Source organism: Canis lupus, chromosome 21 (genome assembly GCF_048164855.1).
Source record: "Canis lupus baileyi chromosome 21, mCanLup2.hap1, whole genome shotgun sequence".
NCBI classification, from domain to species: Eukaryota; Metazoa; Chordata; class Mammalia; order Carnivora; family Canidae; genus Canis; species Canis lupus.
Window position 1 is genome coordinate 4516118 of NC_132858.1, and position 15157 is coordinate 4531274.

At 53.8% G+C, this 15157-nt stretch overlaps 2 protein-coding genes and 1 long non-coding RNA gene across 6 annotated transcripts; 1 reads left to right on the forward strand and 2 right to left on the reverse strand.

The window, feature by feature from the left end:
• Positions 1–7603: 7603 nt before the first annotated feature.
• On the reverse strand, positions 7604–9855 carry LOC140612450 (uncharacterized). Its single transcript, XR_012013658.1, has 2 exons — positions 9130–9855; positions 7604–8109 (listed from the first exon to the last, which is right to left on the reverse strand). It is a non-coding gene; the product is annotated as an uncharacterized lncRNA (long non-coding RNA).
• A 211-nt stretch (positions 9856–10066) lies between these two features.
• On the reverse strand, positions 10067–12348 carry C21H11orf68 (chromosome 21 C11orf68 homolog). 2 transcript variants are annotated; one of them, XM_072789951.1, is made up of 2 exons: positions 12191–12348; positions 10067–11492 (listed from the first exon to the last, which is right to left on the reverse strand). In XM_072789951.1, exons 1-2 carry the CDS (start codon positions 12331–12333, stop codon positions 10736–10738), a joined length of 900 nt encoding a protein of 299 aa, XP_072646052.1. In that variant the 5' UTR covers positions 12334–12348; the 3' UTR covers positions 10067–10735. The 2 variants fall into 2 exon arrangements, with proteins under 2 accessions (XP_072646052.1, XP_072646053.1); XM_072789952.1 differs by lacking the exon at positions 12191–12348 and adding an exon at positions 11795–12135.
• A 297-nt stretch (positions 12349–12645) lies between these two features.
• On the forward strand, positions 12646–14873 carry DRAP1 (DR1 associated protein 1). 3 transcript variants are annotated; one of them, XM_072789953.1, is made up of 7 exons: positions 12646–12814; positions 13067–13139; positions 13251–13344; positions 13643–13762; positions 13886–13979; positions 14220–14308; positions 14655–14873. In XM_072789953.1, the coding sequence occupies exons 1-7, from the start codon at positions 12773–12775 to the stop codon at positions 14758–14760; spliced, it is 618 nt and encodes a 205-aa protein (XP_072646054.1). In that variant the 5' UTR covers positions 12646–12772; the 3' UTR covers positions 14761–14873. The 3 variants fall into 3 exon arrangements, 2 of the variants coding, with proteins under 2 accessions (XP_072646054.1, XP_072646055.1); XR_012013657.1 differs by having other exon boundaries at positions 12654–12814; positions 14153–14308; XM_072789954.1 differs by lacking the exon at positions 14220–14308 and having other exon boundaries at positions 12654–12814.
• Positions 14874–15157: the final 284 nt, after the last annotated feature.

Sequence of the window (15157 nt, forward strand, 5' to 3'; positions counted from 1 at the left end):
GATGATGGATGAGTGTGCTTGGCACCCAGCAAGTTCTGTCAATGTCCCCAGGATGTTGGAGGTGATGTTTATGTGTTTCATTTTCCATTCATTTCTTATTTTTTATTTTTTGTTTATTTTTTTATTTTTTTTTAAAGATTTTATTTATTTATTCATGATAGTCACACACACACACAGAGAGAGAGAGAGAGGCAGAGACACAGGCAGAGGGAGAAGCAGGCTCCATGCACCGGGAGCCCGACGTGGGATTCGATCCCGGGTCTCCAGGATCGCGCCCTGGGCCAAAGGCATGCGCCAAACTGCTGTGCCACCCAGGGATCCCCTTATTTTTTATTTTTAAAATATTTATTTATTTATGTATTTGAGAGAGAGAGAGAGAAATAGAGAGGAGGGGTAGGAGTGGGGCAGAGGGAGCTGGGGAGAAATCCTTAAGCCGACTTCCCACTGAGCGTGGAGCCAGACTTGGGGCTCCATCCTAGGATCCTGAGATCATGATGTAAACCAAGATCAAGAGTGGATACTTAACCCACTAAGCCACCCAGACATCGATTTGCTCTTTAAATTAAAGTCTATTTTATAAATGAGGGTGAAATTTACATAACATGCAATTAACCATTTTAAAATGTTGACTGCAATAGGATTTTATGCATTCACAATGTTGTGCAACCACCACTTCTCTCTAGGTTTTTTTTTTTCTCTCTAGTTTTCAAAACTTTTATTATCACAGAAAATCATCCCATCCCCATGAAGAAATCACTCCCAATCCCATCTCCTGGGAACCACAAATTCTCCTTCTATCTCTATGAATTTGCCTATTTCATATAAATGGGATCATACAATATGTGACCTTCTGCATCTGGTTTCCTTCACTTACTGGAATCTTTTCGAGGCTCATTTATGTCATAGCATGTATCAATACTCTGTTCTTTTTTATTGCTGAATAATATTCTATTGTATGGATATACCACTATTTATTTATTTATTCTTAAGCTGATGGATATTTGAATGTTTCTCCTTCTGGGGTGTTATGACTAATGCTACAAATTTTTATGTGGACATATGTTTCTATTTATCTTGGGTATGAGAATTGCTGGCTCATATGGTAATTCTGTTTAACCTTGTGAAGAACTGCCAGACTGTTTTACAAAGTGGTTGTACCATTTTACATTCATACTAGCAGTGTATAAGTGTTTTTTTTGTATAAGTGTTTTAATTTGCCCACATCCTTGCCAACATTTATTATTTCTATTGTTGAAATGAAGGACATCCTAGAGGGTCTGACATGGTATCTCATTATGTTAATTTGTATTTCCTTAATAGCCTATCATGTTCCTTAATGATGATTATCTTTTCATGTGCTTGTTTGCTATTTCTACATATTTTAGGGACAAATACCTATTCATGTTCTTCATCTATTTTTTAAAAAAAATGTTTTTTAAGGCTCCATATTCAACATGGGGCTTGAACTCATAATCCTGAGATCAAGAGTCCCATGCTCTAATGACTAAGCCAGCCAGGTACACCTAATTGTGTGTGTGTGTGTGTGTGTGTGTGTGTGTGTGTGGTTGTTGAATTAAATGAGTTCTTTATATATTCTGGCTATCAAACCCTTATCAAAAATATGATTTGCAAATATTTCCTCCCATCTTGTAGATTGTCTTTTCACATTTTCCAGAACGTCTTTTGATGTGCAAAAGTTTTTAGAATTTTTATGAAGTCCAATTTGTTTTTACTTTCTTAATTTTAATTTTAATTTATTTTTTTAAATTTTTATTTATTTATGATAGTCACAGAGAGAGAGAGAGAGGCAGAGACACAGGGAGAGGGAGAAGCAGGCTCCATGCACCGGAAGCCCGTCGTGGGATTCTATCCCAGATCTTCAGGATCACGCCCTGGGCCAAAGGCAGGTGCTAAACCGCTGCGCCACCCAGGGATCCCTGTTTTTACTTTTTTTAAAAAAAGATTTTATTCATTTATTCATGAGAGACACAGAGAAAAGCAGAGACATAGGCAGAGGGAAAAACAATCTCCCTGCTGAGAGCCTGATGCAGGACTCCAACCCAGGACCTTGGCCTCAGGACCTGAGCCAAAGGCAGATGCTCAACCACTGGGCCACCCACGTGCCCCTGTCTTTACTTTTATTGCTCATTCTTCCAGTGTCAGATCTAAGAATCCACTGTCCAATTTGAACATTTACCCCTATGTTTTCTTCTAATTATTTTATAATTTTGGTTCTTATACTTAGGTTCCTGGCTAAATTGAAGTTTATTTTTTTGAAGATTTTATTTATTTGATAGAAAGCATGAGCAGGGGAAGGAAGAGGGAGAAGCAGGCTGCCCTCTGAGCAGGGAGCCCAACTTGGGGCTCGATCCTAGGACCCCAGGATCATGATCTGAGCCGAAGGCAGACGCCTAACTTAGTGAGCCACTCAGGTGCCCCTAAATTGAAGTTTAATATACATCTAGTGAAGTGCACTCATAAAATATACTCAGCTCAGTGACTTGTTACAGGTATGGAAACCCATGGTGCTATTACCCTGATCAAGACAGAGGACGTTTCTAGCAGCTCACAAGTTCCTTGTGCCCCATTCTGGTCACTATTCCCCACCCATAGGTACCACTACTGTGACTTCTACCCTTGATGATGACTTTTGCCTGTTCTTGAACTTCATATAAAAGGATGTGTCCTTTGGTGGCTGATTGCACTCATTTTTCTGGGATAAGTGCCCTGGGATGGGATTATTGGGTCACAGGGTACATGCATGTTTGCTTTTGATGTTCTCCAAGGGAATTTCTGCTCCTTTGCAGTCAATCTCTCCTCCCCTCCAGGAAGTCACTTATCTCAGTCCTATTGCCATATGTCAGTTCTATCTCTTTTGGACTTTTACGTCGGTGGAATCCTACCATGCATGCTCTGTTGTGTCTGCCTTCTTTCTCTCACCTTTTGTCTGAGACTCATCCAGGTGTGTGGAGCAGTAGTTCACTCCTTTCGCTTGCTGAATCCAATCCCATTGCATGATGGACCAGTTCTATATCCATTCTCCTGAATTAATGGAATATAAAGTCGAATGGAGCTGGCTGTGGAGGGGGGCAGTAGGGATGATTAAAGACTTGGTCTTGGCCCCAAGGTATGTACAGTGCAGAGAGGTGATCAGACACTGAAGAAAACAGCCCTGGCAGTAGGTGGACAATGCTGGAGGCAGGAGCTGGAGAGCACCAGGGACACTATAGGAGGTCCCTAAGAAGGAAGGGTGCTTTCCCACTAGGGAGGGCAGGCTTCCTGGCAGAGGAATCCTTGAGATTGTGGGAGCTATTCCTGGGGTTGAAGTCAGTGGGCACAAAGGCCTGGGGGTGGAGAGACAGGAGGCCTGGGGACTCTGAAGTCCAGAACATGTGCTGGAATGTTTGTTGGGACTGTGAACTGGAAGGGTGGGCAGAGTAAAGCCTAAGCCAGGGTCTTGGATGCCTCGCCAAGGAACTTGACTTGGGCTGGGTAACAAGGGGACTCCTGAGTGGTGTTTGAACAGGGAAGTGACCTGTGCCCTGTTTGCTGAGGCTGAACTCTAGAGAAGAGGGGGCTGAGTCTCTCATGGGAAGGTCTTCTGGGCCTGGCCATCCAGGCTTTCAAGGTCAGAGGGAGTCATATGGTAGGCCCCGGGAGAGGAAGAAGATGAGGTAAGAGGGAGGCTGGGCTGCTGTTTCCAGAGTCTGGGTATCACTCTACTCAGTCCCCAGATGCCAATTGAGCATACACTTGTGCCTGTCCCTCTGCAGTCCTTTGAGGCTCATGCCACCCTGCTGTGATGGCAGTCCTGTCCCCATGAGGCAGATGAGGACCCCAAGAAAGAAAGAGGCTGGACTGAGCAGGAGTTAGGGACAGGGCTACCATGTCCCCATTCTTGTCCTGGGGTTCCCTCCCCCACCAGCCACCTCTCCAGCCCAGGGCATCCTGGAGAGCATCAAAGACATGGTCCCAGGGGCACCTGGGGGGCTCACTGCGTTAAGCGTCTGCCTTTGGCTCAGGTCACGATCCTGGGGTCCTAGGATTGAGGCCCCACATTGGGATCCCTGCTTAGTGAGGAGCCTGCTTTTCCCCCTCTCTCTGCTCCTCCACCTACTGTGCTCTTTCTCTCTCATAAATAAATAAAATCTTTTTAAAAAATATTTTATTTATTTATTCATGAGAGACACACACAGAGAGAGAGAGAGGCAGAGACAGGCAGAGGAAGAAGCAGACTCCATGCAGAGAGCCCAATGTGGGACTCGATCCTGGGACTCCAGGATCATGCCATGGGCCGAAGGCAGGCACTTAACCGCTGAGCCACCCAGGGATCCCCAAATAAATAAAGTCTTAAAAAAAAAAAAAAAAAAGGACACAGTCCCAGTCGACTGCATCTCTGATCTGTTCTGCAACCTCAGGCCAATTTCTTTTCCTCTGGAAGCCTGTTTTTTTCCTTCCTTCCTTCCTTCCTTCCTTCCTTCCTTCCTTCCTTCCTTCCTTCCTTCCTTCCTTCCTTCCTTCCTCCCTCCCTCCCTCCCTCCCTCCCTTCCTTTCTTCCTTCCTTCCTAAGATTTTATTTATTCATGAGAGACACACAGAAAGAGGCAGAGACATAGAAGGAGAAGCAGGCTTCTCACAGGGAGCCCGATGTGGGACTCGATCCCTGGACCCAGGATCATGCCCTGAGCCAAACGCAGATGCTCAAGGGCTGAGCCACCCAGGCGTCCCCTGCATTCTCTTCTTGCAGATGACTACTTTACATGCTGTGAGCCCTAAAACCAGAAGTTTCCATGGAGATCTGCCCTGTGGGAGGGGTAAGGTAGACCATCAGGTCCCTCACCCCTGCTACAACCAAGATGGCTTGGGGAAGCAGGGGAGGATGACCACAAGAATTCTGGAGTCTGGTGGCCTGGATTCAAGTCCCAGGTCTGGCCTTTTTTTTTTTTTTTTTTTAAGATTTACTTACTTATTCACGAGAGACACACAGAGAGAGGCAGAGACAGGCAGGGGGAGAAGTAGGCTCCCTTCAGGGAGCCTGATGTGGGACTTGATCCTGGCTCCTGGGATCACACCCTGAGCCGAAGGCGGATGCTCAACCGCTGAGCCACCCAGACATCCCTCTGGCCATTCCTTTAACTTCTCTATGCCTCTATCTCCTCATTGTGAAAATGATATAATGATTTCAACTTGCTTTTCAGGGTTGTTGGGGAGAGTAAATGAGATAAGGTGTGGATGGCACTTAGCACAGGACTGGTTTCTTGTAGAAGAGCTCAGTAAGTGTGAGCATTTTCTTGCTGTAGTGTTTTGTGCCATGTGGACCATTCCCTCTGCAGGGCATCAAAGGTTCTTCTGTCAGTGCCCAGTATGGCTCTGCCCACGCAACATAGCCCTTTAGGTTTCTCGGTGCAACTCCTGCTCCCTGCAGACCCAAGCCCAGAGCAGTTAGGGCCTGTTACTCAGTTCTTGGGCTCTCCTCACCCTCCTGGACCTGAGGCTTACCCCCACCCCTGGGCTCCAGGGTGCTCCTGCTCTAGGCCAGGAGGGGGATGAAACGCTCATCCTAGGATAAAAGGCTGGCAGGCCTAGGCTGGGCCAATAAACCACTCCACCCTCACTGGGAGGATCTCTGGGCACCCATGTAAACTGAGTCATGGGGGGTAAGGGAATGAGTCATGCAGCCTATGAGTGGGAGCCAGATGGGGCAGAACTTGCCTGTGGAGGGCCTCTGGCCATGCCCCATAAAGCTACAACTCTCAGGGCCCCTCCAACACCCGGCAGGACCCCAGCCTGCCTGGCCAAGGGGCAGGGGTCTGGAGGCTGGAGTCTCAGTGTGCCCGCCAGTGTGTTCCTGTGTGAGTGTATGTGTGGCATCGGGGAGCGAGACTGGCAGACCGGAAAGGGAGGCTCTGACTCCAGAGGAAAGGATGGGGGTTTGGAAAGGAGTCAAAGTCCTAGGGAGGAAGATTTTGGCGGGAATGCTTCTCTGCCCTCTCCTAACCTCTGAGGAGGTCTTTTTTTTCTTTTTTCCCCTGCTGGACAAGTTTTCTCTTTTTAGCCTGGGAGGAGCCAGGGCCCAGCAGGTGACATTTCTGTCCTCTAGAGTTCCCAGGAGCCAAAGCTGCTCAGTGACCAGGGACACGGCTCCCTGTGTGAGCACTTTGGGAGGCTGTGGAAGCTGCCAGAGCGTTTCTACCCTTGACTGTGGCCAAGTTACTTTATCTCTTCTGACTCGCAGTTTTTTCCTCAGTAACATGAGGGCTGTGAGGACCAAAATGAGTTACTGCTCGCAAACTGCATGAGGGAGTGCCAGGTACCGACTAGGTCTGTGTGCCCATTTGTTCTTACTGTCTGACCCTCAGTGTTGTCAACTAAAAAAATGGGTGATGGGAGAGGGCCCGAGGCACCCGTTGTCTGGCCACTGCTTTGGTTCCAGTCTTGAGGTCACTGCTCCGGAAACTGCCTGCATGCCTTGCCCCACAGCCTGACTCTGTCCCTCTGTCCGGCCTGGGGGTTTTCACACCCTTCTGGGAAGCCAATAATCAAGGAAAAATGGGTTCGCTGGGTTTCTGGGCTATGTGCCTTCAAGGCACCCCGTCGGTGTCTGGGGGCTGCCCGCCAGAGAAGTGGGGAGTTTCCCTGCCTGGATGAATCAGCCTGTGAGCCAAGCCTCAGCCCTGCCAGGGCCCCTCCCAGCGGGCGGGAGCGGGGTGCAGTTGTCCTGCTGGGAAAATCCCCCAAACCTTGTCAAAGCCCCAGCTGAAACTTTCTCCCAACTCAGCTGTTTCTTGGCTTCCCTGTTTCCGCCCCTGGCGCCAGGTGAAATCAGGGGTCAGGTAGATATTCCCCCCATTCCCCAGCCAGTTTCTCCAGGGCCCCTCCCTGGGGTTTGGAGCACACAGGACATGTGAGTGGGAGAAGGTAGAGAGAGTGTGTGGGGTCTCCTTGCCCTGGCCTCACTCAGCCTTCCTGTGGTTTTATAAGAGGGCTAAGCATAGGGGCATGTTCAAATGTACTCAGCCTCGCCCGCCGGGGGCTGGGCTGTTTCCTTACTTCAAAAGGGGCAGAATTCAGAATTTGAGGCAGGCAGGCCTGAGAGGGTGGGTCTTGGGGAGCCCCTGGCCTGGTAGGGAAGCTGTTGGTCTGTCCTTATCATAGGCCTGGTAGATCCTTCCGGCCCAGGTACCCTCTGGGCCTCAGTTTCTCCACCAGTAAAACAAGAAGCTTAGTCTTGGCCCAGTCTGTTCTCCCCAGGCATCCTGAGGACCCAACTTGTGAGCTTTACAAATCGGATCCTAAGTCCTTGTTGGGGCTTACTTATCTTTGCAGCCTCACCCCAACAGCGCTTTTCTATAGTGGGAGCTCAGCAATGCCATTAGGTGCTCTGGAGTTGGATGACCTGGTTTCAAATCTTGGCTCTGCCACTTAGGGCTTTGTAACCTGGAACCAATTATTGCACCTCTTTGGGCTTCAGTTTCCTCTTCTGCAAAGCAGTGATAATAACAAGGCGAGGGGAGACGTCGATGAGACGATGGAGGGAAACACTTTGTATGGTGCCTGGCTCTTTTTATGAATGGAATGAGGAAACAGGCCCGGAGACAGAGAATGACTTTTGTTCAATCACTCATTTATTCAATAATGCTTATGTGGCACTTGGGCTAGGCCGGGTCCAATGCTGGACTCTGAAGACACCTTGCGGTTTAAAAGTACAGCCACCATCCTTGACACACAGATGAGAGCCACAGGGCAGTGGGTGTTATGAGAGCCTGGAATGAGATGAATGGGGAAGGAGAAATCTCTGGGAGGATGAGGGGGTAGGTCTGAGGTGTGTTCAGCCAGGAAAGCATGTGACGGTCAGGTACACCAAGTGGAGGTGACAGCATGAGCAGGGCACAAAAGTGAGAAAGGCCAGTATGCATGCAAGAAAATAACATGCAAGGACGCCTGGGTGGCTCAGCAGTTGAATGTCTGCCTTGGGCTCAGGGCATGATCCCGGCGTCCTGGGATCTAGTCCCATGTTGGGCTCCTGCTTCTCTCAAGGAGCCTGCTTCAGAGAGCCTGCTTCTCTCTCTGGTTTTCTCCTTGTGTCTCTCATGAATGAATGAATAAAATCTTAAAAAAAAAAAAAAAAAAAAGGAAAGAGAAAGAAAGAAAGAAAAGAAAAGAAAAGAAAAGAAAAGAAAAGAAAAGAAAAGAAAAGAAAGAACAGTCAGCTAATACTTCTGCGACAAAGAGGGTGAAGCAGAGAGTGAAGGAGAGGAGTCCAGAGGAACAGGCAGGGGCTGGATTCAGATTGGAATTTGGGTTCGGATTTTAGTTTAATGAACTTATGGAGAGGTTGCTCTGACCAAGCCCCGTGCTGGGCTCTCAGGACAGGGCTTTAAGTGTCGTTCTTGCTTTCACTGAGCCCCATAGTCTGGGCACGTGGCTTAGGGACCAGTGGGAGATATACATCAATCAAGTGATTACATAAGTAACCTCCTGATCCTTGCTGAACGACAGGTGTTCAAGCAGAAGGAACAGCCTGAGGCCCAGAGCTGCATGCCAAGGGGTGAAGGAAGTGCCAGTTGGTTCCAGTGGGGTGAGCATAGGCGGGAAGTGAGGCTTGGCAGGGGTCTAGGGTCATGGCCACTTCAGGAGAGTGGACTCTATGTTGTTTCCATGGGGAACCATGGAAGGGCTTTGAATAGGAGAGGGGGACGGGTGGCTGTGCAGGAGAGCTGGCTGTCAGGGGATGGGGGGGTTGCAGGGAGGGAATGGGGCAGGGGTGGCAAGCTGCAGTGGTGTGGGAGGGAGAGAGTGAGGATTGGGCTAAGGCAGGGCTGTGAGGATGGAGGAAAGAGGAAGAGTGTATGAAATGCTTAGTTAGGAAAGGAGAATCAGGTGCTATTGGTACCACCTGGGCATCTTCATGGGCAACCTCAGGATCCGGCAGGATCCCCCGCCCCGAGCCCTGCATCAATTTGGTCAAGTGCAAGGCATCACTTGTCTGAGGGAGGCCGGGCAATGGGCTCCAAGCCAGAGACCACCCAGCTCTGGGGCTTCCCAGGGCTGGGCTGAGGGAACTCAGCCCTGGAGAAACAGGGTGAAGAGGAAGCTGGGGAGGGGGCTGACCAGCATCTCATGACTCACCCACTTCCATCCAGTCAGCCCAGTGGCATCTCCGCTCCCCTGCTCCAAATTCCAATTTGGTGAGGCTGCTGGAGGTTGAGTCAGCTCCGGCACGGCACGAGAGCAGCGTCCCAAGGGGCTCCTTGCCAGAAACCCTGGCCTCCAACCAAGGCCAGGGCCAGGGCCAGACATGGGGTTGAGGGATGTGGAGCCAGGCTCCCAGGCTCCAGCAGCTTCAGGTGGACGGTGCTGTCCAAGTTCAGTGAGTGAACGTGCCCTATCGGTTGTGAAGAACTCATTGTGGGTGAGGCCTGGATATCAGCCTGGGCAGGAGGCAGGGCCTGGGGTGTAAGTCCTACTCTGCCCAACTCACCGCATAACCCCAAGAGATATCCTTTTCCCTGTTGGCCTCAATTTCCTTGACCACACAATGGGACCAATATCTTCTTCTGAATAGGTCATGAGACTTAAATAATACATATGGAAGTGCCTTGCAAACTGTCCAGTGGCCCGTGACAGTCAGGGTGGGAGAAGTGAGTTCTTAGATGTGAGTTCCTTATGGCTGTACACATCATTCACCACATAAAGATGTCCAACCTAGGCTGTTGAAACCTAGCCCATCCTCTACTCACCAGACCATATGCCCTAACCTAGAAATGCCAGGACCAAGCAAATACACCCTATGCGCGGTAGCCTCAGACTTTGCTGGTTCAAGCTCCTAGATTTATGAGAAATCACTGAGAAACCGATTCTGATTCTTGGGATGGAGGAGAAGCAGGACTGGCTTTGCAGAGGCTCTCAGAGAGGCTCCCAGCCTTGGCAGTGAGGTGAATCTTATTATAGGAGGCAGTTAGGCGTACCCATGTAGGGCAGAGAAGCAGGCTTTCCTGGCCCAGCTTCTTTCCAGAGACCAAAGCAGGTAACCACCAACACAGTATTTTAAAAAACACTCAAGACACAGACCCAAACTGGGTTTTATTGAAATGCCAGGAGCAGGCACATGTCAAGGTAGTGAAGGAAGGAAGGTGGTGCAGGGAAGGAAGGAAGGTGGTGCAGGCTGTATGAGGTGGCAGGGAGGGGCAGGACCCATGTCCATGGCCCTGGCATCCCCTCTCTCTGCCAAGGGCTGAGTGGGTACAATCACCCTTCCCCCACCCTACCCCCAAAATAGCATGCTTAGGCCTGCAGGGCCTTTGCCCCCTGGACTAGGAAGGCTCCAAGAGGGACTGGAAGCACTAGTTTTCTCTCTTGTGAGGGAGGAGAAGGAAAGGATGCAGGAGAGGGAGGTACACCTGGGGAGGAGGGTGGCTAAGGAAGGCTCTCCTCCTGGGAATCTGTACCCAGCCCATGGTCCTGGATGACAGAAGGGAGCAGCAGTGAAAAGAGAGGCTGAGGGTCCGGCCCTCAGGGAGCCAGAGCCTCCAGCTGGTGGGAACTTGAGTCAGCCCTGAACAGAGGGCAAAGGTTCAAAGGGACCAAAGATGCAGGCAGTTTCCGATTGACCTGGTCCTCAGAGCTAGGGGGCTCAAACTCCTTGGGACAAAGAGGAGGAAGACAGGAGGATCCAACCGTAGCAGGGAGCTGAGTGGGAGGGGGGCAGAACGTGGTCTCCCCCAACTTGGCCACACTAGGTCAGTTCCACATTGTTGGCGCGATCCAGCACACGGGAGCCACGGGTACTGCCCCCCAGCTGAAAACGACTCTCATAGAGAGTGGGGCAGAGGTGCCAGCGGTTGGCCCGGTAGATGCCCAAGTAGGTGTAGACGTCAGGTTTGTAGGTGAGCAGGCACTTAATGCCTGCCGCACGGATGGCTGCATCTGCCTCCAGTACACCTAAACGGTCCGTGAAGTCATCGGTGTAAACACAGATGACCTGGCGCCCACCCTCCCTGGCCCGTGGGCTCACCTTGGCCACCTGAAGCTGGCCCTCGACCACAGCCCGAGCAATGCCAGCCCAGGCGTGGTCCAGCTTAAAGCCAGGTGCCAGGTGTATCAGCCACTTGCCAGACAGCACATGATGGGTGATAGCCAGTTGGCGCAGGGTATTCGGTGTGATGGGCCGCCCGCTGGTCTGCAGAGCCTCCCAGGCTGCCTGCAGGCCCTGCACATCGCCCGAGTTGGGGACATAGCCTTGCCCATATGCTGCAATCCAGCCCACGGGCTCAGAGTTGGGTGAGCCAGGGTCCCCATAGCGAGTAACTTGGGATGGTGGGTACTTGGCCAACCAGGCATCCAGCTCGGTGGCAGGTGTGGTGCGAGCATCAAACACCAGCCAGGGGTCCATGTCAGCTGCCATGGCCTCTGCGGCCAGGTGCTCAGCAGTGAAGCCATCCTCGCGGCCGCCTGGAGAGTCTTCCTCCTCCATCTCTTCACCTGGCTCCATCCTGCCATGAAGGAACAGAGTTAGAGCAGGTCCAGGACAGACGTACAACGTGCTGGGCCCTAGCTGGTGCAGCCAATGGGCTTAAACTCCGTGGCCTTAGGCAAGACTTAAGGTCTGGTGCCTCAGCTGCCTCATCTTTACAGTGGACAAAAGCTGTTCCTGTCCCGTAGAGCTATGGAGCATTAAACGCCTAAGGTGGAATAAGCGCTGCATAAAGGTTATTACTAATGCTATTACCACTCTCCCCAATTTACAGACCAGAAAATCGAAGCTCAGGGAGAAGTGACCCACCCAAGGTCACACCTGCAATGAGTGACAGGGGCCGAAATGTGAATTCAGGTGTGGGAGCAACCAGCCCAGCTACACCTCCCGGCCCTGCCCGGAACTGGCAGGCATCCCGATCGCAGGATTCAGCGGAGGGAGGCAGAGAAGCGCACTTTCGCGTAGCATCGAGGCAGGCCCAGCAGGACCAGACCCCCGGGCTGGCGCTGTCGGGCCTACTTGAGCACGAGCACATTGATGCCCGGAAAGAGCCGTGACCAGTCCAAGGCCAACGGGGCGACAGCCGGACTGGAACCCAGGCTTGGTAGAGCCTACGAGAGCGCCAGCCTCGGGCCCGCCGCGCCCGCCGCCATTAGCGCCCACAGCCCGAGCCGCGCCCCCGCCCAGCCCTGCCCCCTCCCGCAGCCCCGCCGTCACCTCCGGCCTTCGCCGCGCTCGGCGCCGGCCCAGCCCCGCGCCCGGCTACGCTCCTGCCGGGGCTCCGCGCCGCCGCCGCCGCCGCCGCCGCCGCCGCCGCCCCCGCCGCGCCCCGCCCCCGCCACGGCTGCCGCCGCCGCCATCTTAGCGCCCGCCGCCTCAACAACAACTTTATAGACAAGCGCAGCACGGGGCGGGGCCGCCGGGCCTGTCGCCCGCGCCGCGGGGCGGGGCCTGCGAGGGGAGGGACTGACCCCGGGGGCGGGGCCGCCAGGGGAACCGGGGCGGGGCGGGGCCTCGGGGGCGGGGCTAACGTTCGCTTTCCTAGGCTTGGGGGCCGGCGGGAGCGGCGCTCCGGTCCCGGATCGACGCGCACCGCCCGGGAGGCCGCAAGGGGAGGGCGCTCCGGCCCTGCGAGCGGCGTCCTGACCGGCGGCGCTAGGACCGCGTGGGGAGCGGCGGGGGCGGAGCAGGCGGCACCAGGACCCGGGGGAACCGCGGCAGGCGGGTGGCGAGCAGGCCCGGGGGCCGGGAAGCTGCGGGCGGCGGCGCTGGGCCCGGCGTGGCGAGAGAGGCCCTGAGATGCCGAGCAAGAAGAAAAAGTATAACGCGCGGTTCCCGCCGGTGAGCACGTGGCCAGGCCCCCGAGGAGCGGGCCGGGCTCTTTGGAGGCTCGGGCCCGAGCCGGGCTTGGGGAGGTTGCGTGGGGGGGCGGGCGCACCGTGGTGTTCGGGGTACGAACGCCCCGCCCCCTTCCGTGCCCTCCCGGCGTCCGGGTCCCCAGCCCTCTCTCCCGGGAGAACCTCTCTCGTTAGCCCCCAGCACCCCTTTCGGGGATGGAGGCGACAGGGTCCGAGTTTTCTGCCCCCTCCCCAGGCGCGGATCAAGAAGATCATGCAAACTGACGAAGAGATTGGGAAGGTGGCGGCGGCAGTGCCTGTCATCATCTGTATCCTGTCGGGGCCTGGCCAGGTTGAGGGACCTGGGGTAGGGAGGGAGCCCGGGGTCGCCTTGTTTAGGTTGGGGATCCCCCACCCGTGTTCTCCTTGACGCTCCTCAGCCCGGGCGCTCGAGCTGTTCCTAGAGTCGCTGTTGAAAAAGGCTTGCCAGGTGACCCAGTCCCGAAACGCCAAGACCATGACCACATCCCACCTGTGAGTGGCCTGGGAGCTGGTTGGGCCCAGTGGAACCTTGCCCCAGGAGTTCACACACTTAGGAGAGGTGGGAGGCTGCTGGGAGACCAGCAACGCCTCGAATATGGGTGGGTTTGAACTGGGGGAGGAGGGGTTGGGTGGTGTAGCAAGGCGAGCAGGTTCCGTAGTGGAGATGGGATGGAGGTTCTCCAGGCTCTATCCTCCTGATATCCATCTCCTGATATCTCCTGCTGTCCCTTGCTGAGAACCCAGACATCTGGGCCCCAGCTGAATTCCATCTTCTCCTCACCTCTTCCAGGAAACAGTGCATTGAGCTGGAGCAGCAGTTTGACTTTTTAAAGGATCTGGTGGCCTCTGTGCCTGACATGCAGGGAGACGGGGAAGACAACCACATGGATGGGGACAAGGGTACCCGCAGGTGGGGAGCCAGGGCCAGGTGTCCAGGCAAGGAAGGCCAAGGCCAACTGGGGTTGGGGGTGACTGGGAGGGGGTGGTCAGGGATGGTGAGACCTCTGGGCAGATGGACTGTACCTTCCCAAAGGGGTCGGAAGCCAGGCAGCAGTGGCCGGAAGAATGGTGGGATGGGAAGCAAAAGCAAGGACAAGAAGCTGTCAGGGACGGACTCAGAGCAAGAGGTGAGTGAGGCCCGCAGCCCTCTGGTCTACTGTGTGGTGTGGAGGGGGTGGTCTTGTATCTGGCCTAGCATGCTGGCTGGACACCCGGACCCATCCTCACCTATGGTTTTTTGTAAATTAGGGCTGTAAAGTTAAGGCTAGAGAGTTCAATGTCTTGTCCCTGCCGCTCCCAGGGATCTAGGCTCGCCAGTGATGGGCTCATGCTTTTCTTGTCACTTCTGACCCCTGCCTTGCTCCCAGGATGAGTCTGAGGACACAGACACTGAGGGAGAAGAGGAGGCACCCCAGGCGCCACCCCAGGCTGGCCATCCCCCTGCCCACTTTCAGAGGTAATCAGCTTGGTGGCACCAGATGAGGCTAGCAGACTCCTCAAGGCTGGCCTGCTCTTGTGGCCACTTGGTTTTGTTGTTTGTGGAAGATTTGGTGGATGAGAGGGGAGGAACTGAGGAGGGCTTAAAGGCAGAATGCTGCTGTCAGAAGATCCCCTCCCCTACCCCCACCCAGCCCCATTGGAGGGGGCCTGGGCAGGAGCTGTGTGACCTGCTCTGGGTTCTTCCCTTCTCTGGGCTCGGCTGCCCCTGGGTACAGAAGGCCGGGGGCTCCATGCTCACAAGGGTGGGGTAGGTGGGCACTGGCAAGGGGCCTGATCTTTCTCTTCTGCTTTCTGCCCTGCAGCCCCCCGACACCCTTCATGCCCTTCACTTCGACTCTGCCTCTGCCCCCAGCACCCCCGGGCCCCTCAGCACCTGACGCAGAGGATGAAGAGGACTATGACTCCTAGCGGCCTCTGCCCCCCCCCAGGCCACACCCCCTTTTAGTTGGTTTTAGTTGCTCTGGGGGGAGGAGAGAAGATAGAGCTGTTCTTAAATTTATTAAAAAATTAATAAAAGGGAACACCAGTGTCTGTCCCAGCCTATGTCCAGGGCTTTGTGGCCACCTCCCCATCCATCTACCTGTTTTCCCCATGCTGAGCTGAGGCCAGAAGTGGTGGTAGGCAGGGCAGCAGCTGAGTGAGGGAGGCTCCAGAGGCCATGGTCCTGCCAGGGTAGGAGCAGGGGTGCTGACAGAAGGCAGAGTGGTGGTGGAGGGCTGGAGCCAGAGGTGCTGGTTGTGCTGGAGGATGACCTGTCCTGTTTTGCTGTGTGACCCTGGCAAGGTTCCTATCTTTGAGTGGCCTC